The sequence below is a fragment of the Centroberyx affinis genome, unplaced genomic scaffold, assembly GCF_046629955.1.
Source record: "Centroberyx affinis isolate AG114_WGS23_722 - 3 ecotype Tasmania unplaced genomic scaffold, CSIRO-AGI_Caff_v1 ptg000285l_1, whole genome shotgun sequence".
Lineage (NCBI taxonomy): Eukaryota > Metazoa > Chordata > Actinopteri > Beryciformes > Berycidae > Centroberyx > Centroberyx affinis.
In genome coordinates, this window is record NW_027278964.1 from 213,342 (window position 1) to 237,529 (window position 24,188).

Consider the following 24,188-nt stretch of genomic DNA (forward strand, 5'->3'; position numbering starts at 1 on the left):
ACAGAACAAAGTGGTCTTCGTTCCACCAGCAAACGTGTACTTTAAGAGCTTCCAAACAGAGGCTGGCCTTCTCCAAACAATTCCAAGGACACCTGTGCTTCTCCACAGAGCTTAGTCACAAAATCTTTAGATGGATAGGGCCACACTGATCACCCAGAGCCACTTCAAGGGGGATTTCAGAGCACTTGAGTGTGTGATGGAATGGAGATGGCTGCTACCATTCTCAAGAAGGTCTGGGCACTATCAAGGTCCTAATCTCCCCAGGACAAAGGAGGGGGGACTACTAACTAGCTTACAGCAATCAAACATTTACTGATATCACCATCCACCTGAGTAAATATGAAAATTAGTATAGTGGGCTACATTTGTTACATAGGAAGAAGAGGAGCTAATCAAGATATCTCTGGTCAGGTCAGATGATTGTATATACTTGACTGTGGCTTAAAGAGGTAAGCTGGCCTCGGGTCAGCACTCCTATTACGAGAAAATGTAAAAACATGGCTTATTGACATTAAGACAGCTTGAGCCCAGAGTAGCAACCAATACAGCGCTCCCCATCGCTTATTCAAAGTTGTCAAAGCTGACCAGGAAAAACACAACCATCCCCCTTTTAGGAGTCTCCACACAAGGGAACGTTATTTCAAGACGCCTCAGCCCTCTTCTGACAGGCCTTGTTAGCTTGGGTGAGCCAGAAGCCTGAGAAAAGACTAAACAGTTTTCAGTTTTTATTCTGGCCCTGCTCAGGGGCCTTGTGTGGAATGGAGGGTCACAGTCCCCCCCCACCCTGTCCTCCTCAACATCTGTGGTGGGTTATTTTAAGGACCGGGACCAATTCCACACAGAGAAGAAGAAGAGAGAGAGAGAGAGAGAGAGAGAGAGAGAGAGAGAGAGCGAGAGAGCGAGAGAGCGAGAGAGCGAGAGAGAGCGAGAGAGCGAGAGAGAGAGAGAGAGAGAGATGGAATCTTAGTCATTTCCCTACATATACTGTGGAGGAGCAGGGGATGGTGTGGGACATGGCTGGTCAGCCAGTGGGACACACACATACACACCCTAAACACGCAAGCTGAGCCCACAGGGCACACAAGAGTCTCAAACACAAACCTATTCTTCTTTAAACACACACACACAGACAGACAGACATGCATATATCCACAATGCAAAGCAGACAGACAGGCAAATAGATACATGTGAATAGCAGCATACACAGACTGAGATCTGTCTTGCTGATCCAGAAGTTCAAGTCTATTATCTGTTTACACGTGTATGTGTGTGTGTGTGTGTGTGTGTGTGAGTGTGAGAGAGAGAGAGAGAGAGAGAGTTTGAAGGCCAGTGTTATCCGAGAATACATGAAAGCGTTCGTTGGGTGACACGTATGACACATGCCTGGGCACCAGCAGCACTTTCCTGACACTCCGGCTAATGTTACTGACCTCACAGACACACATAGACACACGCACCCAAGACTTGCTACACCCACAGCCAACAACACAGGTTTGCAGGCTATATGAGATGCAAGACACTTGTACTAAATGACACATCTTTTTACAGTTCAAATCAATTCACTTTGCCAGTGGATAGCAAGATAAAAGACGAATGCAAAACTAAAAGCACAAGGCGTAAAACACTTCAACAAAGGACTCTGCTTCGATCTTAGTTCAGCTTAACTTCCCAGGATTTTGTGTGTGTGTGTGTGAGAGAGAGTGAGTGAGAGAGAGAGAGAGCAAAAGAGAGAGCAGGTGTTCCACCAGTCAAACTCCATCAAAACAAGGTCAGTCCCTCCTTCCTTTCCAGCCCTCACCCAGCAGATGGACGGACACACACACACACGCACACACACACACACACGATCATTTACTTGGTGTCTGGGAGGAGGGGGGTCACACCACAGTGGCCCACCTGAATAAACAGCAGCGGAAATAGTTAAGGATGAGTCGCGAGCGCGCGCGCGCACACACACACACACACACACACACACACACACACACAGGGCAGACCGACAGACAGAGGCTATAGTGAGCATGGGCAAGGGAAGGAAGGAATAGGGAGGGAGAGAGAGAAGGAGGGAGAAAGAGGGGTGAGGTGAGGTCAACAGCTGGTGACCTTTGCTGGGAAAAACAGATCAGTCTCAAACTGGTGGGAGAGGTTGGCCTCTCACTCTTTCTCTCGCTCTGTTCCTCTCTTTCTCTGCGACCAGTCCACTCAGGCCAAATTCCCTCTCCTCTTTTCCTCTCGCTCTCTTTCCACATCCCCCTCTCTCCCTCCCACACTCAGAGCCCAGCTGTGTGTGAGAGAGGCAGATAAAGAGTCGGTTCTGAGCGTGTTTGAAGTCCACACACAATAGTGGCGTTTATAAAAACTGTGATTATCACACGGCCAGTGACATTTCTGCTAAAAAGGAGCTTGATTCACTGTCGCGCTCTTTGATGTCCAAGGGCCTTAGTCGCCCCAGTCCCACTTAATTCCAAATCTCATTATCCCCCCCATTGACCATCTGATTATCATGAGGCAGGCTCATTTTGACACCTCTTTTGATGTATGGAAAGCACATCGCCGGTTTACACTAGCGGGCCCATTCGCCCATTTCCAATGTCATCTTTGGGAGCAATTGTTTGGCCCGTCCCTCCCCGTTTGAAGCTGGCCGTCGGGACAAAAGGAGAATTATTTCAAAATCAGATCATCCCATGGGCCATATGATTTCTATCCAGAGCTGTTTTGAAGGCTCTCTTTGATGTTGACAGGGCAGGCTCTGAGCACAATAGGGAAGTTTGTGCTGCTCTGCTGTCACTTTGACACTGTGTTTTTAAAACTTTTTGTTGCTTCTTTTTTGCCATCCTGCTGTGGCATTCTGGGAGTCTGCGGGATATCAGTGGGCTCGCCAAGTGCATTGTGAGACTGCGGGAGCCTGGCATATGGTCCTATTTTGGTTGGTTTCGTCAAAAGCTTCTACGTGCTCAGGTGATTTCTGTTTCATTGTAAAACTATGATCTTGGTAAGATGCTTTTCAGAAGCTCTGTCCTGATTGGTTGATGGATGTCTGATCAAAGGGCAGCGATTGGTCCAAAGAACATCTTAAATTGCAGCAACACGACCGACCACACAGATTAACGGGATAAGTACTCAAACGGCCGCTGCTCATTGGCTTATCTCTGCCTGATGAACTCCACGAGAGAGAGGCAGACATCAAAAGGAGCTGCCGGACAAGGGAGTGAGGGAACGGAGGTGAAAGGAATAAAGAGAGAGAGCTACGGGGAGCGGAAAAGAAGGTGAAAGAGAAAGAGTGAGTCAGCCCTCAAGCAAGAAAGAGATTAAGGAGAAAGAAATGAGAAAGAAAAAAAAGGAAGAGAAAGCGGGCAAGAAAGAAAGTAGAGACAGACCACTCACCTATTCCCTATTTTCTACTTTTAAATTGTTTTATATAATACTTCTTTATAATCATGTTTTGTTTCATGTTTAATTTGACCTACGGGAGCAAACCACCGAAAAAAAATGTCCTTGTATGGGCAAACCTATTTGGGCAATAAAACTGATTCCAAGCGCACCTGCTTTGTCCCATGCAGCAGAAATATAAGCTTCAATCAACATTTAGAAAGCCAAAACTGTTCCTTTCCATTTTATTCTAGAAACTTCTTATTCAGCCTAACTATTCACCGTTTCATTCTAGAAACATCATTCATTCTAATGTCCATCTGTCAGAGCCAAAGCTAGTCAGCAACCAGCTGACTTTACTCTAACAGAAGATACTGCGTCTGAACTTCTATCCATTATGTTAGACAGTAGCCTCCACATTTAATGGGCTCTCAGCCTTTTAGAGAGCTCACTACTGGATGTGGGGCTGTAGACAGATATTCTCTGTCCATCTGTGTGTGTGCGTGTGTGTGCGTGTGTGTGTGTGTGTGTGTGTGTGTGCTTGTGTTAAACCACTGTCTCACACAGGCCTGCAGTCAGACGACATTCCAGCCACTCTCCAACCAACGGCACAGGAATTCCGCCCGCACTGCGCTGCCATCTATACTGCTACCTCTGCCAAGGCACACACACACAGACACACACAGACACACACAGACACACACAGACACACACAGACACACACAGACACACACAGACACACACACATACTTGAGGGGAGGGCTTGGTGGTTGGCAAGGGAGTGTGGATGTACTGGGTTTACTCTTGGGCATAACCCTGAGCTGGAGTGCACCTCTCTCCTCCCCTTATCCCTTCCTCTGCCTTTCCCAACACTCGCTTCACCTCCTACACTACTTCTTCTTAAGCGTTCCTCTTTCTACAGTAATATGTGATGATGTCATCCTGATCCGGCCCTATTCGCATCCCCCCCACCCCTCCCTCCCTCCCTTCTTCTCATCCTCCCTCCCCCGCTCCCAGTCACCCATTTTACAGTAAGCCATCTGATTGACAGCTGCAGCTGCAAGTGTTCCAGCGGGCCTTCAGCTGTGTGGCTTTGTAAAGATATGACCCTCCCTCTAGCCCCCGCTACCATCAGGCCTACAGGCCTTCCCCTAGCAACAGGCTTAGAGTCAGGCCAAAAAAAGACACCCCAATCGTTTGCATGACAGGGTGCGACTCTGCAGAGTTTGCGCGAGTAAAGGTGAACTTGCTCCAATCTGTTTTGTATCACAGGCCAAGTCAATAGGAGCTGTCTTGGGCCCAACAGATGCAGATAGTAGGGCTGAACAATTAATCAAAATTTTATTGAAATCGCAATATGGCCTGCAATTTTCAAATCGCAGGAGGTGCAACATTTGTTAAAGGCGAAATGTGTGTCAAAATACCATTTTAAATTAAATATTGTCGTGCTACAGAGATGTCCTGGCCTGCACATCATATTCTACAGACTTAAGAAAACATCTTTGTTTGGTACAGATCCCTGCAAAAATCACACCATAATCATTTTAAGACGTTTTTCAATGAAAATGAGAATAATGATGTAAAAATTATCATTCCCTCTAATATCGCAAATCATATCGCAATTGCAATATCAGTCAAAACAATCGCAATTAGATATTTTTTCAAAATCGTTCAGCCCTAGCAGACAGATAGAAAAACAATCGAAAAAATGCTCTTACTACATCAAACATTTTGGACACATGGCATAAGTTAAGTTTTGACAAAGACTTTTCTCAGTTGCTCAATCAAACCTCAATCTCTGTATACAGCTTAGAAAAGTGTGCTGACGAAAGCTCGGCATCATGATAAATTGTGAGAAGCAGGCAGATGACACAGAGGGAGAGGCTGAGGCGTGACTCTCGCTAAGCTGACCACTGAAAGTGATACGACGATGAGCAACGTTACAGGAACCAGCAGCTGCATACTTTACTACCAGGGAGTCGGCCGGCATGCTAGCAAGGTGTGAAAGAAAATACACAGACTGTTTGTAATGGTTAGCATTAGACTAGCTATGGGGGCTTAACTTTCTTGTTTCAGGTTGAGTGAGATGCTAGAATGTTCCACGGCCACACATGAGGGGAAAAACTGTTGCAGGCTGGAAAACAACAAGGCCCCACCAACAGATGAGGCGGGTGGAACACTGTCACAATTGTGTGTATCTGTGTGTGTGTGTGTGTGTGTGTGTGTGTGTGTGTGTGTGTGTGTGTGTGTGTGTGTGTGTGTGTGCGCGCGCGCGCGCACGCGCGCACACGCACGCTCGCACGTGACAAAGAGCCTGTCGATGGGCCACTGGGCTCACAGTTGTGACATACACAAGCACACACACATAAGCAGTAATGCATGCACACACACGCACGCACACACACACGCCCTTCCCAAATAGGGCAGTAAATCTCTAGTGAGATGCCAGTGCAGGCAGCCCCCGCAGGCAGAGTTTCACAACTGGAAGCAACCAAGCTGGAACTATATGCGAGTTGACACTCCAAGCAGCCAGCACTACTCGCTATAGACAAGACTGTATGGCCAGCTAACAAGACTAGTCAGTTACTTGACCACATACTAATTTCTCCAGACAGACCTCCATATTGACTCCTACAGAGCCCAAGTAGAAAGGGGATTTTTGATCTGGTTTTACATAATTAACTCACACTCAACCCTGAATGCCTGCAATCTCTCTCTATAAAAGTAGATCCATCCTAGACAGATGTCAAGAGAACATTTCAGGAGCAGGACCAGCAGGCCACTGTCCTAAGATGAATATGGCAGGAGATTATGGTACCAGAAAGGTAGTAAATGGGGCGATACTCACAGGTAGAGCGATACGATCTTGGAGGCAGCCTGTCCTAAATCTGGTATGGAGGTCAGCTCATTGTGGTCCAGCCGCCTGAAAATGACAAACACACACAATAGTAGGTTAAAGAACAAAACTGCGCCCAGGGGGAGACACAAAAATGCATACGGATGATATGTTGTTGTGAGGTTACAGGGATCTACATAGGCATTTATTTCCCCAAGGCGCACATGCACTTATAAAAAATCAGGGGCACAGAAAACAAATGTATTGGTGACAATAAATGAAAACACAAATCCCTAATTTGAATCTCAAATTGCACATGCACTCTTTATTTTTTGTTTTTGTTTTAAGGACATATATTAGAACCATAGGTTATCTTTCCTTATATATATCTTCTGAAAGGAGTTTGTGATACGAGACAATCTAGTGAGATACCAGACAAATACAGGCTAGTGAAACTTTATCAAACGCAAGCCTCAGTCAAGGTTTTTGAAATCATTTTAATTAATTCTTGTAATTTCTACACAAACTCTATATGCTAGTTAAGAAGTCACAACATTGTTGGGGCTATTCCTCATGCCTCAACACATGAGGGTAAATTCAATCAAACCTTAAGTAATTCAAAGGATTTCAAACACTACTTGACACGTCTGCCACAAAGCAAGTAGCAAGTCATCCTTTTAAAACCAAAAATAACATGGGAGTAAAACAGATGTCGGTGAGCGTATGACTGGCTGGCTTGGCCTGCCAAAGATGTCACCAGTGTGTGTATCACCAGTCAGCTTGTGTATATGTGTGTATGTGTCTTGTGTGCCGGTGCTGAGTGACACAGAGCCAAGCCCTCTCCTCACCGTATAAAATATTTACAAGGCCAGCGTTGGCCACGGTATCGGGTGGTGGAGGGGAGGCTTAATATAGAAAACCACCACTTTATTCTCAATTGGACTCAGTTCAAGGCAATACATATGAGGATGCTGCTAGGATGTGGAGTGGCAATCATGGGTGTTAGAGGGACTTTTTCCACTGAAGAAAAATGTATCGCAGCTCAGACTTGTGGATTATATTGTCTATCTGGCCAAAAAGTGGCTAAAATAAAAGCATGTTTGACTCTTTATCTCAGAGGCACACAACTATGCTCACACTGAAACATTGTAGTGGCACACACTCTCACACCACAGAGAGAAAGAGACATGCTAACAGACATGGGCCAAACACAAACACATGCTGAGGGCAGTCCATTAGAAAGTGAAGGGGCAGCACTTTGTGAGGAGTTGTGCTCATAGATTTGCTGTCTGCCTGCCAATCGATGCTGTGCTCTACTGAAAGAACAAGATTTCTGAAAGAACCAGATTTAAAAAAAGTCAGCCCAGTCAACGCATACACAGACCATGCCAAAGAAACACACACACACACACACACACACACTCTAGTTGAGTGTCTGGTGAAGAGTGCCACTCAGAGGGTGTCATGACAGTTTTCCCTCAAGTGTGATATCCGAGGCAGTCTTCTCCAAGTGTCCTATCTGGGTGGGCAATTTCCTCAATGACCAAGTGTGTGTGTGTGTGTGTGTGTGTCCTTCCTTAGCCTCTGGGTATGTGTGGGCTATGTATCCTGTTAGTGACTGAGTGATAATGCCGGACTACTTACAGCTCTCGTAAGTTGGGGAGGTTGGCGAAGACTTCTGTATTGATGGTGGTCAGCTTGTTGTGGCCAAGATTTCTGAAAGAGTGGAAAAGCAGATGTTAATATATAGCGAGATGAAATCAAAACCATATATGCCTAACAGCATAGATGGCAGAGGAAACATAAACAATCAAAATGTCAGCAGCGCAATAATGCTTTATTTTTCACAATAACTTTTATTGTATTTGTCATAGGCCTTTTTCAACAGTTCAAACAAAGATCCTGATCAATGGCAACCACTTTTGACACACAGACTTTATTTCTTTAACAAACTGCCCCATCCGTCCACATTAAGTATGTCTGAAAACACTGCAGTACATCCATTCAGCTGGCCTTCGAGGGGGCCAGATCAATACTATCGATACAGAGTGTGTCTCTCTCCTGGCTCACTTACCTAACACAGCCCACAGGCCATTCATCTGCAGCAGTCAATTTGCACTTTAGGCTAACAGCGTATTTAATAGCTGGCACTTGACTTGTACAGAGGCTTATTAGAGAGCGATTTGTCCAGTGATATAGCGTTACCGCTGTCAGAGCGAGCGAGAGTGTGTGTGTATGTGTGTGCATAACATACATCTGCATTTCAGATGATGCCTCCCACGCAATATGAATCAGATTTATCTCACGCGTAAACAAATGCTATCTCTCTTACACACACACACCCATATATGTACCCCCCCCTCGCTCTCTGCCTGGCCCTCAGCCTGTTGGCAGACAGGAGGCTGCAGTGAGAGCGGTGTTTGTGTTTGTGTGGAGGGTTGAGGTTCAGCGAGACAAAGGGAGCCCACAGCTCCGAGCCGCCTGCCTCCCGCCCCTCCGTCCAGACGTGAGAGATGGCCCAGGAATGTTTCACAGGCCTGCCGAGAGATGGCCGCTTGTTCCCAGAGACTGGGGACACATTTACCTGACGCACCACATTCCTCATCCTCTCGTCCCGCCGTGGCCTTGGAAGACCGCCGCGGGGGAATGAGGACAGGAGGAAGGGGGTGGGAGGCTGAAATCTGTGGCATCCTTTGAGTACTGTTTAAAACCACCCTAAGAACTGTAAGGAATAGAACAGGATCAAATAGGAGGGAATGTAACTTACCACAGCAGAATATTGCTGCTGGCTTACATCCTAGACACTACAGTTTTTATACCACTTTATACCTGTCAATCTCACCCTCCATCTCTCTCGACAGATTTTCCTTTCACTTCTTGTGTGCTTGATTGCGGATAATGACAGTCTCCCTTCCTAATTCCTTCTCCCTCTGTGTGTGTGTGTGTGACGAGATAATAGCAGAGCGAGTGTCTGCCCTCCAGGCAGAACCCTGACAGGGAGGTGTGTATGTGTGTCAATGTTATGATCACTCACTGGGGCACCTCCCGCCATTGTGGCCTAGATCACTAAAGTGCCGTCCCCTGCAACAGGAGGCAATTACCTCGTTATGGTGAAGCTAAGTGAAAAATCACAGGGTTTTCCTGCGGGCCGCCGGGAGGTACGTATATTCAGCCGACACACACACACACACACGGCACAGAGAGGATCGACTCGGGAGAGCGCTGTCATCTGGTAGAGCAATCAGTAGTTTTAACAAGCTGCTTATCACCACAAAACAGGCCAAAGAAACTTTACCAGCGGACCTTGCATATCACACAAATGCTGATATATACTGAGATGTCACCTCCTAAAAGACCACTTCAGTTTTTAAAAGAGTATGATAAGATTTGCATGTAATAGCCTAGAGGAAGGAAATTCGGTATATGTAGGCTAGATCTACATGCATGAAATGGAGAACAGAGCAAAAATAGAACAAAGGGATGACTAAGAAAGACAAAAAACAAGTCACGTTTGAGAGCAAAACCTGCTGTACTAGTGCTAAAGGGCACAGCAACAAACAAACTGGTCCTTTGTGTGTGTACGCAAGCATGCATGTGCCCTTTTCTCAGTCACCTCTGACAAGCAAAGGGGAAGGAAGGTGTTTACACAACTGAGCCTTTTTCTCTCTCCGCCTCATTCAGCCAGATTCATTTTCTTGCCTATCAGATGAGATAAGTTTCACAGCGTTTTAACACCTACTGTATGAGGTGGTGCTGATAAGACCCGTTTCCCTCCCTTTCTCTCTCTCCCTCCCCTCTCCTGCAGAAGGGCAGTCGGGGTTTGCCACCGCTAACTGTGGCTAATGCTTTCCAGAAAGCAGCCTTACCATAATGCCGTTTCTGGAAGAATTTGCCGCGCTGGGATCAGAAGCTTAGAGAGTCATTAGACAGTGTTAGACTGCTTCACAGGGGGAGAGAGCGACATGAACCAAGCACAGCAGAATGAAACATAGGGAGAGGAACATGCACCTTTTAAGTAACTTGTCAAACTCTAGACTGGGTGCAGAGAGCAAATTGGCGATGGCACGACACAGCTTATCTGAGTTTTCTCCATCTCCTTGATCCAGCTGGAAAAGTCCTATTGTTGAGACATTTCAAAGACACGAACCGGTGAGAGTCAACGCTGTGATTAAGCATGGCAAACACTACAAAGCACTTTGCTGCTCTAAGACTGGAATGTTTCAAACAGTGCATTCCATTGCATGGTACAACTAGAATGCCTCTGTTTATCCAAATGGGCAGGACTGTTTGACATTAGTCAGCGGGATCAAAATCAACGCTCCCAGCCAGGTACTTGACCAAAAAAGCAAGAGTGTGATAATTTAAGGCAGCATGTTGAGCCAAATACCAATTTTCCCCATTGAATTCATTTTATTCTGGCTGCTACACTCCTGGCTTGAGGGGCTGTCTCAAGCTTTTTCACAGGACGCAAAATCAGAACAAGCGGTTCTTAGAAGTTCAAGCCCTCAAGTGTTCATACTCAAGTAGATGGTGATTGGTACTAAAAACATTTGCAAGTAAAAAGCACAGACTAAATTTAAATCCTATTCTGAACTGCACCCACCAACATTTCAACAATAATCTCCTACTGTGTTGAAGCTAACTGCTAGCCATCAGTGACCACAAAGGTCAGCATAACCTCTATTCTGTCTAAGTGGAGGGGCACGAAACAAGAGGGCAGCTGAGGTGAGGGCTGGGTTGGGATAAAGAGGCACAGTTATACTCCCACCTCCAACCCCTGGAGATCCTACTTGACCCTCTATGGCCTTCCAGCTTTCAGAGCTACCCCACCCCCGCCTCCACCCCTCCCCCACCCCTCCCCACACATTACAAAACAATAGCCACAGAAGTTGAGAGACTGTCACACATCAAGAGGAAATGGCTCTCCTCACTACACATTCAATACAGATTCAAATTCAGAACAAAACAAAAACTGAAAACTAACAAGGCGCCAACAGAATGACACCGAATCATTAGAACCTGCTGAAATTCACTGGTGTTCCCCTTTCAGTCACAAAAAAGACAAATCACATGCCTAGTCATATGGCAATGCAGTCAGAGACTAACACTCAACCACCTGTTGCCCTGAAGCACAGCGCTTATTCTCCACATCTTTCCAGGTCAAGCAACAACAGCCTAGGTCAGCAGTGCTGGAAGGCTAGGGGGTCACCTGAAACAACATTAGCTTTAGCCATAGCCTGTCTGGCAGAAAAAAAACCACTAAAAGACATTGTGATAAATCCATAAATGGCCTGCCTGACTAAGCAAACTGTCCCGGTGGAAGGAAAAAAAAGGCTCAACGCCCACCGCTGCAGTAGACCGTCACTGATATACTATGTAGTTGATTTGACATATAAAAGTCATTAAAAGGCTTTAAAAAATAGCTGCATTACGGGTGCTGAGGGAGTAGAGGAGTGCTGGGAGTAGAGGAGTGATGTCATAGCATATGACACTGTGCTCGTAAGTCAGTGCACAGTCTGTATGTGTGTGGGAGAGGGAAGGGAGGGAGAGAGAAAGAGAGAGAGAGAGAGAGAGAGAGATGGAGAGGGAGAGGGGGAGAGAGAGAGAGAGACAGAAGGGACTTACACATACAGAGATAGATCATCATTATCTTTCCCATCTCTATCATAGATAACGGCAGTGTGAACTTCGCTCGCTGAAAGTGTGAAGTGATGTCAGTGATGAGCCCTCTGTAGTCCAGCTGGGAGATGGAGGCCCTTTAATGTGGTCCATTTCAGTGCATCATAAAACTAGTCAAATAATAACCTGCATGTCAGAGAGCCACACACACACACACACACACACACACACACACACACGCACACACACACACCTCTCTTCCTGTCATAAATGGCCAGTTTATAGCCAGGCAACAGCAGTGAGAGTGTACACAAAGCTAACACCAGCTCTAGGCCACCATTTTACACACCAGTCAAATAGGGGGAGGAGAGAGGAAAGCCAATATCTCGTCAACCTTCAACGAGGTTAAAAGCCTAAGCCGGCCAACATGATTTGCTACGATAGCGATAAATATGATGCACTAGAATCTGAGTGAAAATACCGGTAGGTTTCAACGTACAGGATCTTGAGAGGGTGAGGAGAACATGTGGGAGATCAGAGATACGTGTTGCTGATGCGGTCAGCATATTTCACCGTTTGCATTGCAGATTCCCACCCCGCAACAAAATTCCAGGCAACAAAGGAATTGCTCCAGCCTTTGAGATCAGTCAGAGAAAGAGCGTGACTTAGTTTCTGAAGTCTTCCCAGGCATGAAGGCAGGCCACATCTTGGGGCCATGTGCACTGCCATTCTCTGGGCTGCTGGTCCGGGGCTGGGGCTGAAGCAGGGGATGGAGCGGGGCACTCCAAACAAACAGCGAGAAGGTTGGGAGAAGGGTCTGCACTAGCCTGAGGCACTGCGTGAACCCGAGGCCAGGCCCAACGACGCCAGCCCGGACGCTGCAGATGAGGAGGACAATAACACTCGTGCAGTCCGTACTTACGCATGTGCAAACACGGTCCTCACACACTCTCACACATGCTGGCTGATGGAATACTAAGGTATTCTAGCATGATAACATTCTAATTTGTTACAAATGTCACCAGACTACTTCATTATTACTAAAAGGAAATGAGCGTCCCCGATTCATCTGAAAGAATAACATAAATATGTCTCTTTAGTGGGGCTATTGTTTTAGTACTGTGCAGACTGCTGACCTTATGCTCTCCACTTCAAAGTGAGGAAAATGACTGATCGTTAGACAGTCTATTTTCCCCCTACTTATTGTTTATTATGCTAGCGTAGACAAAATTCTGCAATAATTAGGCTATAGCCAGCGGAGAAAGAAAGGGGCCAAATAGTGGCCCATATTATCTATACAATCTAAATGCATGTGAACGTGTGGCTGTCCAGATAGTGGATCTCTGATACTCCTTTCCATTCTGCATTATCAGAGAATACAGAGGCTAATGCAGGGGGGTTTGAAAGAATGTTTGGCCCAAGTTAGCACTCACAGCTCCACTCACTTCTCGACAGATTGCCTGTTTTTTGGAGGGGAGCTGCTCCACTTGCACAGTACCTCTCTCTCTTTCCAAGTCACGCTTTTTTTCTAACATCTTCTCCAGATTTCCAAACTCTTACCAGATGTAGAGAATTCACAGATGATTCATCGATCAAACCCACTTTGTAGACACCGGCTTGGGGGGAGAGGGAGAAAAGGGGGGAAAAAACTTGGCGCCCTGAAGTGTCTTAACAAAAAGGCCATCTATTCTGCTGACTGGATTCCTGCGGAATGACTTGTGGCAGCAGCTGTTTGATTGTCATTAAAGCCAGTGCAAGTCCATGAGCTCACTCCATAACTTCATGTTAATGTCAGCCTTTATCTGTTGTTATGAGAGTACAGGCTCAACCTTGGTTGTTCCTCACTAATTTGTTCACATCTAATGTCCCGCGTGAATTGTCTCTTAACTTCATGGATTAGAAGAGGATCATTTACATAAAATAATACATTTAAGGCTCAAATTTGCATACAGGAACGCTCAGTACTTCAACCATCCGGCTTAACATCAAACAGCCTGATAAGGGGGAATAAAGTGAAGAGCAGCTGATAAAAATCAGTGCAAACGATAATATCATCTTAAACCCTTGGAAACGCTCGAGATGTGGGTTTAAAATATCTGCCCAAAGACATCTAAGTCACAAGGCTGGGGAAACTATCACAATAAACAAACTTGGTATAATCACTCCCAATACCACAAGATTACAAGGCTGCGTAGCTAGAAATGCCCTAGAAACCACAACAGGCTAAGCCCTGCTGAGTACTGCTGCTGTTGCTGTGTCGCTGCTCAACTGCTGAAATGTCCATCTTGGTCAAGAAAGGGGAAGAAATATTTCAGCGGTTTAGTGTTTATACATCAATCAATTCCTGCCTTCATATCAAGCTTAACTCACATAACTGACAAACAGTAACCATGGAAATGTTATGTAAACACTGAGTAATTGGCAAACATTGCCATGACAACTTCCTCCGCCACATAGTATTATTGTAGCAAATTACTTTGCATGGCTATGGAAGTGACTAGAATAAGAGACAATGTTCCCTAAAAACAGAGTTGTTTCTAACAATATGTGACAGTCAAGTAGAATTTCACTTCCTCTGAGTTTCTTCAATGTGTTTTGACGTGGGTGACAGTGGTTGAGGTTTCGACCACTGACAGGACTTTCACCCACTAGCGGAACCTGCCCGAAGGCAGCAGCAGCAGCAGCAGACCGTGACATTGACAAAACACTTTCAGGCAGCAGGCGGAAAATGTCCCCCTATAGTCCCTCCAGGCCAGGTGATCCTCAGCCCCACCTTCTGTCCGCCAGCCCCCAACCAACCAGCCGAGCCACCAGCCCCTGTCAGGAAACCACCAAAACAAACCCATTTCCTGAGGGCAGAAGCCAAAACCAACTGTTGGGGGTGGTGTTTACCAATGCTGCTGTTCTGCGGGGTTTAAGGCTAAGGCTTGGGTTTGAGTCAGAACGGAAGGCCCGCTCCGCTGTACGCACTCTTGTATGACTATAGGAGGGCTGAAGGGGAGTTACAGACAGCCACTCAGAAACCACTGAGGAAAAGCTGGGTTGTACGAGGGGCTCAGTCAAGATTAAGATACTCCTTGCTTTTGACCAGAGTGTATGTTGGTGACGCAACGATTCAGCTTTAACAAATGAAAATCAGGACAGCCTCATACAGCACTTTAGCTTTCTGGACCCTGTACAATGCATAAAAGCAAAAGATTTTAATACCTCAGATGACAAAAGACGGGGAGAGAGGTTGGCAAGCAGACACCGGGCATCTGCTTTATCTCTATCTGACCATAGCAATCACAGCCAACATTAGTAATGCTCATGCTTTTATTTACTTGCAAAACCCCATTATGCGGATGGTACTGCAGGCAAAAGTGCTATTTATACACATTACCATGGCCGCAAATAAGATAAGGCACCACTCCTGAGAGGGAATATGTGAGAGGAAGCTTGCTTTGAATGTTATTAGGCTATTCATCAATCATAAACAATAGACAAACATCTGAGACTGGTGGGCAATTTGTTAAGTCTTATAAGCATCCTATGTAAACCAGCAAAGGATATATGAGATTCATGATTTACAGAGGCTTTAAAAAGGGTACATCAGTCCTTTAACCACAAGTATTCACCCTGAATAACCTGTGTGGTCACTCGTGAATCTTCCCCACCACCCTAATTCTCTCACCTTCACCATCTCTCCTTGTTAGCTTAATCTGCTCTGCCAGGATATGCAAACACACGCTTGTTTCCTACTATCCCCATCAAGGCCACATTCTCACAGGAGACCATTAAAAACATGGGCCTGAAGGGAGACTATTTTGACAACTGGAAGGCATTAGGGCTTGATTCTTCACACAGGGCTACAGTGTCCAGAGGCCTTCCTCAGAGGACCTGGGACTGCTACTGATGGATAAACTGCAGGCCAGCACCTAACCTCCAGCCACCTATCTACCTACCTAGCCTGAGCCACTATTGCAGTTGTCAAACCAATTGCACCCAACATACAGTATAGGTTAAGTCTGTATGAAGATAACTGCAGCAGCTATGTGAGAGTGCAATCCTCTTTCACTGACACAAAGGGGTGAGAAATGTCTTCCTATTCCTTTTAAGCTGCATTTATACTCTGTGTATGATCTACCTTATCTTTGCAGACAGCACAACAAAACATGCTGGACTTTTTAACTCCTGTAGGCTAGTTGTAGAAAGCGCACATATGCATGAGACTAACTAGATCACTTGCTAGACAGTTGCAGCCACTCATGTTTTTGCAATTTGTCCGAGAGCCAAATGCTCAGTAGGAGGTGCCTATTGCCCATAAACCGCCTCTGTGACCTATGCCTACCTATTTGTGTTGCCCTATACAACCCATTTATGTGTACAACACAGCTACAAATTGAACCTGATTCAAGAGGCTCAGTATCATCTAGTCCATATTATTAACTTATGTTATTAATTCATTTTAAAAAAGCATATTCCTACAATTGTACTTTGCTTAATAGGAGCAACTTAGTGTTAAGCATGAGCCATATTTGAAAAATATAGCCTAGGTGTTCCAAGTTGATGAGATTTTACTCCGAGCCTGAGCTCATCTAAAGGACATCACTGCGCTAAGGGGGAGAGAGAGGGAGGCGGACTGTGGGAGCGGACGATGGCTTGTTTTTATTGACACCCAATAATAATGTCCACCCCGCCACCACACTGACCCACCGCTACCGCTGCTCCCTCCCTGGGCTAAACATAACAGGGACAGTTGATTCCACACTAATTTCACTTGGCTCAGAGACCCGGAGGTAGGGATGGACAAACACATTTGGTGTGAAACCCCAGCGTGGTGCGACTGGACACTCTTTTTCACTCAGTTTGCAGTGAAGAAGTGTTAGAGGATGGATAGAGAGGTATTACTACCAACATCATGCATTACTGCACCTCTTGTCTACATGCATCACACATCTACAAGTGGGACTAACATTTTCTTTTCACTTCATCCACTGGCTTCAATTAGGCTAATTCTGATCTGACTCATTTTGAACATCTTATTGCATTATGCTGGGATTAGGATAAAGGCATTATAGTTCCCAATACACAGTTTTATCCTATTAGTTACGCTATATTATAAACCTTGCTCTATCAACTCGTTGTGTGTAGCAATGCTTAATGACTGGATTATAAATAAAGTTAGCCCCAGCTATGGAGTGAGCAGTCCACAGTGATTGTCACCTTCAAGTCAGCTTATCTCTTCACTTATTACAGTGCATTTAGATTTTTTTAAGGCACTGGCTTTTGATGTGCCAAGGGCAGAATAGAGCGCATGCCAATAAATAAGTAGGTGTAAGTGGCAGTTTCCTTTTTGCCCGTAACTCATACATCCACAGCTTGCATACACACACACACACTTTTTGTGCACAGGCAATACACACAAACTAAAATAACAACTTTCAACCCGCAACACAAAAAGTAATTTCATCCACTCAAGTGGACAGGACTTGGCGTGAGGTACCTTTTAATGGGATCACATTCAGCTACAAGTGAAACCCTCCCTACTTGTCTCTTTGGGTTTACAGTAATCATCTACTAATCTGGCTCTTTTACAGACCCCAGAAGAAAAGAGCTCTCTCCCTTTGTGCTACCTGCCAACATAATGGGACTATCTCAAGTGGTGAGGAAATATGCAACCTAGGTGTTTTAAAAGATAATTCAAAGCCATAAAACCATTCCTTTGAAAACAACAAGATTGCGGGTCCTTAAATCTTGACCGATAAGGTTGGCCGAGATAATACGAGTAGACTTGGAGTGAGACACGGCTCACGCAGGCCCTTAGTATCACACACACCAAAAGGTTTAGAGCCAGCTGTTTCAAATGGGACACTTGTCCTAGTTGTGCGTTGTCCATGAAGACAGTGGGAGCAGTGTGTGTGTGTGTGCGTACATGTGTGATAAACAGCGCCTGCACTTGAACTTGGCCAAGTGGTGCTTAGGGGCAATGAGGCTACCTGGGCACAAGCGCCGTTATTCATGTTTTTAGAGGACTTTTTAAAAGTTGCATTCCTCACTTCCCAGGGGAAGATAAACTGCCTAACACAGGAACTGGGAGCCAGAGGAGTCTGCAGGCCTTTGGTCTTTAACCCCATGCTCTCAGCAACACACACACACACACTAATACCCATTTGGTGATTTAGGTGAAAATTCCCAACCAAAAAAGCCCAATTGTCCTTGAGGATTCACTACTGCCGTTGGAAGTGCCAGTTATAATATACTGCGGTGAGAGCCAAAATGTTGATTGGGAGGACAGAGCAGTGTGTTGTCTGTAAATAAATTGTGTCATTCAGCTTGATGAATGCGGAGGCTACTTGAACATCAGGAGACGTTCCATGAAACTGTTCCCAAATTGGCTCATTTCCTAAATTAACCTGCAGACAGGGTTTCAATTGTTGTTGTCTTATCCTGAGGAACCCATGCTCAATTTACTAGAAATCTAATTTGTGAACTATGGCTAGCAGAACCAAATCAAGGATAATTCCTGTCATAAATCTCATTGAATAAAGCCAATTTGGATGTTGTGACACTGACATCCATTTACTCACCCTGAGGGAATGGTTTGTTTGTCCTAACATGAACAAATGAATAATGTGTAGCATCTCCGTGGCAGTTTTCAGTTTGCCAAACTATCCAAGATATCATAATTCACTCACTGCAGTGGTCGATAACAAACTTTGGCCCACAATTTTTACAATTTTTTTAAACAAATAAAATTTTAAAAAAGCAATTTAAATAAATGCAGTTAAATCACTCTAAGACGTCATGGACAGTGGAAGTCTGGAAGATGAAGAAGCTACAGTGTCCCCGCTTCTCAAACTAGCTGGACAATTTGAAGGCAGACTGCTGAGTGAGTAGCGCTCTCCCCATCCTCAATAATAACTAAACTTGCCCTTGAGCAAGGCATTTCACCCCAACCAGTGGGTGTCATCCAGCAGAATACCGTATGGCAACTTTGTCTATGTGCATGTGTAACCCTCCCTCCTCTTGTGGAACAAATTCCCCTTGTCCATTGCTGTAAATAAAAGTATGTCAGTCATCAAGCAGACAAGACAATTTTTGCAATAGACAAAACTTTCTGTTATACTAAGTTTGACTCCCATTTATTTTTTTGCCCCTGAATCATAGCTGGATTCTTCTGTTGTCAAAGACTTTTGTGAAAACTCCTGGATTGCGCAAACCCAATCATGTTACAATCTTATAATAGGTAACGATTGTCTGAGCAAAAAGATACTGTCTGGCAGTGTGTTATGCCAATGTTTTCCAAAGTGGGGTGCAGGGACCTCCAGAGGTCCTTGATGGGGTAACAGGGGGTCCCCAGCAAAATGAGTAAGTTTAATTTCACTCTTAATTCACTCACTATCAGTCAGCCCAATGTGAGAACGAATAAGGTTGACTATTTTGATAATAATGTTCCACTCTCCCCACATACAGTATAGGCAATTATGCAACTCTAAAATAAAACATAACCACAAAAATATTCTCAGACGAATTTCCTTGGGTGGAAAATCTTATCAACTGGGTTCCACGGCCTAATATATATTTATACGAGGGTCTCTGACCAAAAAAAAAAAGTTTGGGAGCCCCTGTGTTATTTCACACTTTTGTGTTTGGAAACATTGTTATCCCGTTATGGGCTGGTCAATAAATAGGCCAGGGCAACTGGGCGCTTTACTTACAAGGAAACTGTCCGGGCTGGAAGGTCCAGAGGTGTAGCTGTCAGCTCCAGGTTGCTACAGTCCACTGAATCTCCGTTGCACGTACAGTTCTGGGCACACGGCAAGTCCGAGCTCAATCCATAACTGATTAACAGTTCGACCGACAAAACTAAATAAAAAACATAGTGAGAAACATATCCAATTCGTCCCAGGGACGCCGCCATTTTGTATCCAGTTTTAATAGCGCGGCCGCCGAGCTCTCTCCTCGTATCCAAATTGGAAAACTAGTGTAGCTTCGGGGAGCTCGGGTGCTTTTTATAGCACATTAATTGCCTTCTTGTAATAAGGAGGTTATTACAAATAGCAGCAGTGCAGTCAAATGTTTTCCCCTCCAAACAGCAGTCATTTAGGACACAAGTTCCCAGTCCAACTTTCTCCTTTGGTGTCCGACGCGGGCTGAAAATCAAAGGTGATTCACAGTTTAACCAGCAAAACTAGGCTACAGTAAACTTGTTTTTCGGCCTAAACTTAAATGTAAGTTGCAAGTAAGTGTCCATAGAAGGCTAAAAACTATGTTCCTTTCTTGGTGGGACGACTGCTTCTGAGAAGAACATGTTTGAAAACATGCAGCAGAAAGATGGTAAAGGACACACTGCCGCCGGATAGATCTCAAAATAACTGTTGATCCACGGAACACTTACACTATCTTGCAGCAAAACTAGAGTCCAAACTACCTCGGCTGTTTCAAAGCTCAACAGCGCGGTTACGATGTGACTTCTGACGATGTTACAGTTTTTGTACTGCAGGGTTAAAAATGCAACATATAAGTTAACACCCGCAGGAACAGTGCCGAAAAACTCCAGCGTTGGTCTCTCAAGCCGAGCGCTGCATATCGTCCAAATCGCAACACCACTTTGCTCTAGTCGAATAATCCCAAGTTTGAAATACACACTCTCTCCGTCCAAGAAGACCTAAACCAACATCTTATCAGGTGCAGTCTGCGGTCACAAAATCTAGCCGATCCGATTAATAGCAAAATATAGTCCACCCCCGTTCCGACCGTCTGCCACCACCATGAGTTTTTTCCTTTCTTGAGTTACTTTTCCTTTTTTTCAGGGTGATCGTTCCGTAGTCCCACGTTGGATGCACAACAGCGATTCCAGGGTCCTCCCATTCTTCGCTGCGATTGGCTGCTGCGATTTGACGGACAGGCAAGGTCCTAATCTCATTGGTCGTTACGCGTTCTTCACGCGTCGCGGAGCTCGAGAGCCAGTGAGCGGCTGTCACTCAGCAGTCGTTGGCCCCGCCCATGTTTCCCACCCCGGGGTGTGAAACCGCACCACCTCCTCTCACTCTCACTGCTTCTTAAAGGGACAACGACCAGGCTGAAGCTCCATAATCGCATAATGACAAACCATAATAACATAATTGGTTTGAATTCCTTCACCAATTCTCATTGAAAGTGCTTGTATGCAACGTTAAAAATGTTACTTTGATAGTAAAAAAAAAAAAAAACATTGTAATTTAATGTAACAGTATTTGTTTTTCCTAAAATATTCTCACAAACAATTTCAAGGAGAAAGCAAACTACAGCAATCCCTTACAAAAAAAACAGCAACTAGGCCTATAGTAATGCTACAGTACATTTGTGGGATACTATACACATATCACAGCGAAACTATGGGAATATTGCGAGAAATTTATAGTGATACCATGAGATAGAAAAAAACATAACAATAGGTCACAGTAAACTCCCTATTAGGGGAAGTAGCACAGACACACTGTAAGTCCCTTATAAAGTCCCGTTGGAATATTATAGGATTTTTTCGGGATGTCACGTCACGCTAGGTGTATAGGGTTTTTTTCCGGATATGTTTAAATGTTTTACCTTAATGGGATACATTATTCTGTTATCTGCTGCTGCTGCTGCTGCTGCTGCTGCAAGGAGCCACTTTCCCAAGGGAATCACTGGAGTTTCATCTAATGTTAACAAATTAATCACATGCTTTATCGAGAGTGTGGAGTTTTGTGTTTACAGAGAAAGAAATCTAGGTCTGCCTATCACACCTATCACACAGTTTTGTTTCAACTTCAACTGTTGGTAAAAACACAAAAAAAATACACACATTGCTTCTTAAGCATTATAGCCAAAATAAATATATGCAAAAAAAAAGAGACTTTTCCTATGTTAATATTTTGTTACTTTTTCTTAGGTATTTTACCTCTTGACATATGTGCTACTACTACTAGGCTACTACTAATAATCATCATCATCATCATAATGATAATCATAATAATAAGTGTAAACATAAGTGTGCCTCCACTATTTGTTTTTGTATCACTAATGAAAAAGCAATTCTTTGACACATAGCTGGGTAAACTTACTGAGATTTCATGCACCCACAAACTGTTTTAAGGCTCAAATTAGCACATATTCAAGGTTTTTTAACATCATTCAGATTTAAATGAGGAAAAATTCAAGAGTAATAAAAAAATAATTCTGATCAGTGAAAAAAAATTATATTATTCCCTTGTGTGTGTGTGTGTGTGTGTGTGTGTGTGTGTGTGTGTGTGTGTGTCATAAATGATGGCAATTACTAGCCTCTATATTTTGAGCCTAGTGTTAAACCCACAAGCGCTGCCCCAGCTCATAGACAGCTGTGCTATCAAATTGATCAGTCTAACTCAAAACTCTCTATTGAATGAGATAAAAGAGTATTTCAACCACCAGGGGCATGAGTTCAACTGACTTCAGCTAAATTACATGTGCATATGCTTGTACTTGACAGTGTGTGGGTGTGTGTGCATGTTTGTGCATATGAGTATCTGTGCATCTGAGAGTTGGGCTTAATATGTGCTTGTGCATGTGTGTCCGTGCATGTGTGTGTGGGTGATTGTGTGCTTAGCAAGGTGTGTATGCTTGTGTGTGTGGGCACACCCATGCTTGAGTGTGTGTCTGTGTGTCCTGTGCATCCAGACTGATCTTTGCACCATTTGAGTGTGCCCTATAATGGTCCCATGATAGCACATAATTCTTCCCAAATGGTGAAGTCACGTCCGCCCGTTGTCTCAAAAATGCACATCTGTGATAAATCGGTGGGCCTGTCAGCCACTTGGCCCCGTGAACACTTCTTCCCGTCATATTTTTTTCCTGGCACTGACAGATCCTATTGATTGACTTTGTCAGAGCTATTGTGATGGCTTCGTGTTGGGATAGCTCCCATGATTCAATGCAATTAATCACAGCAGCAGGGACAGAGATATTCACACCTGCAGCACTGCAGGCGGTTCAGTGGCACAGTTCCTCGTTCCTTTTCGAATGAACAGGCAAAGGTTTCACGTTGCATCATGCGTGTGTGAATGAGCACAGTAGCCCACAGGTGAGGCCTACAGCCCCCATGAGCAAGGGAAATATCTGAGAAATGAGACCCTGTTAAAACATGACTACATCGGTGATGGAAAACTGAGTTATAGTGGAAACATTGTTGTTTTACAACCAAAATCTGCAATTTGTCCCAAAATCCTATTACTTGGAGAATTGAGAGTTGTGGGGAGCTGTACTGAAGTGTGAAATGTCTTAGGGAAGAAAGCATGTTTACTGCTTATGGAAAACAAAAACAAAAAATGCTTAGTCATAAAGTCTAACTTTGTCAATATGTTTATCAATCAACGGTGCTTGTATACACTGATAATGTCACCTTCATTATCATATCTACCCATTAAAATGTGTATTCATTTGACAAGAATGTACTCAAAACACAGAGGGAGTGTGTTATGGTCATTTAGGATAAGGGCCTTTTGACTACGTCCAGTAGTCTTGTTTAAGTATTGGCATAAATAACTTGCACTTGCCTTGATATATAGATATGGTGTGATATGATTTCACAATGTCTGTATATTGAATATACTGTATAAGTATATTCTTCTGCAACATGTGGTATATGATGTGGTATGAAATGACACTACATAATGTCTGAATGTTTCTTTAAATATTAACATTTGCCACAGTGTCAATGTAGACTGACTCTACCTACAGTATCTGAGTATCTATCCATTCCCCACAAAAATCTCAAACATTGGTTTAAAAGCCAATTTTGCCAATTTCATCCATCAGCCCTACTCTTACGTTCTCATTTCAGGCCTTCTGTGTCCCTTACATATCTTCAGCACAAGTTGCAGGTGACAGGACTACAATCGCAGCTATCCCAAGTATGCACAGCCCTGCATTTTGATGCTCCTTCAACAGATACAGTATTTGGATTAGGTACTTTGGTGTCTATTTTGAGAGGACTGTTGACACGTCTTTTAATGTGATTTATCTGGTGGATGACCTGCTGTGAATGACTTGGCACACAAATAGCTTTTGTGTGACCAACGCAGCCAACAAAATACCAGGTTAAAATTTGGACCAATACACCAAGTTCAGGTTATGGAAAGAACCGGCTCGATATTAATGTGGAAGTTTGTGGCTTGTCTTTGTGAATTCAGCCTAATTAAGATGATAACATTTAAATATTGTTTGATACTGTCAGTTTGATTTAATGTCACTCGATATATCACTTGATATTTGATACATTGTGTTTTAAAAGGGCACATTTCTTCTATTTAGTGCAGTTTATTCATGATGATTCTTATCTGATGGGTGTCTTAAAGATGTAGTAGAAAATAGCAAAGCATTCACATCTACA

At 44.3% G+C, this 24,188-nt stretch overlaps 1 protein-coding gene across 1 annotated transcript in view; it reads right to left on the reverse strand.

The window, feature by feature from the left end:
- Nucleotides 1-20,594, reverse strand: part of lrig1 (leucine-rich repeats and immunoglobulin-like domains 1) — a 41,026-nt gene extending 20,432 nt beyond the window's left edge. Inside the window, exons 1-3 of the mRNA XM_071514298.1 lie at nucleotides 19,522-20,594; nucleotides 7,847-7,918; nucleotides 6,215-6,289 (exon numbers count right to left, since the gene is read on the reverse strand). Of these exons, the coding sequence (XP_071370399.1) occupies nucleotides 6,215-6,289; nucleotides 7,847-7,918; nucleotides 19,522-19,724 (350 nt within the window). The 5' untranslated portion in view covers nucleotides 19,725-20,594. The remainder of the gene's footprint in view (nucleotides 1-6,214; nucleotides 6,290-7,846; nucleotides 7,919-19,521) is intronic.
- Nucleotides 20,595-24,188: the final 3,594 nt, after the last annotated feature.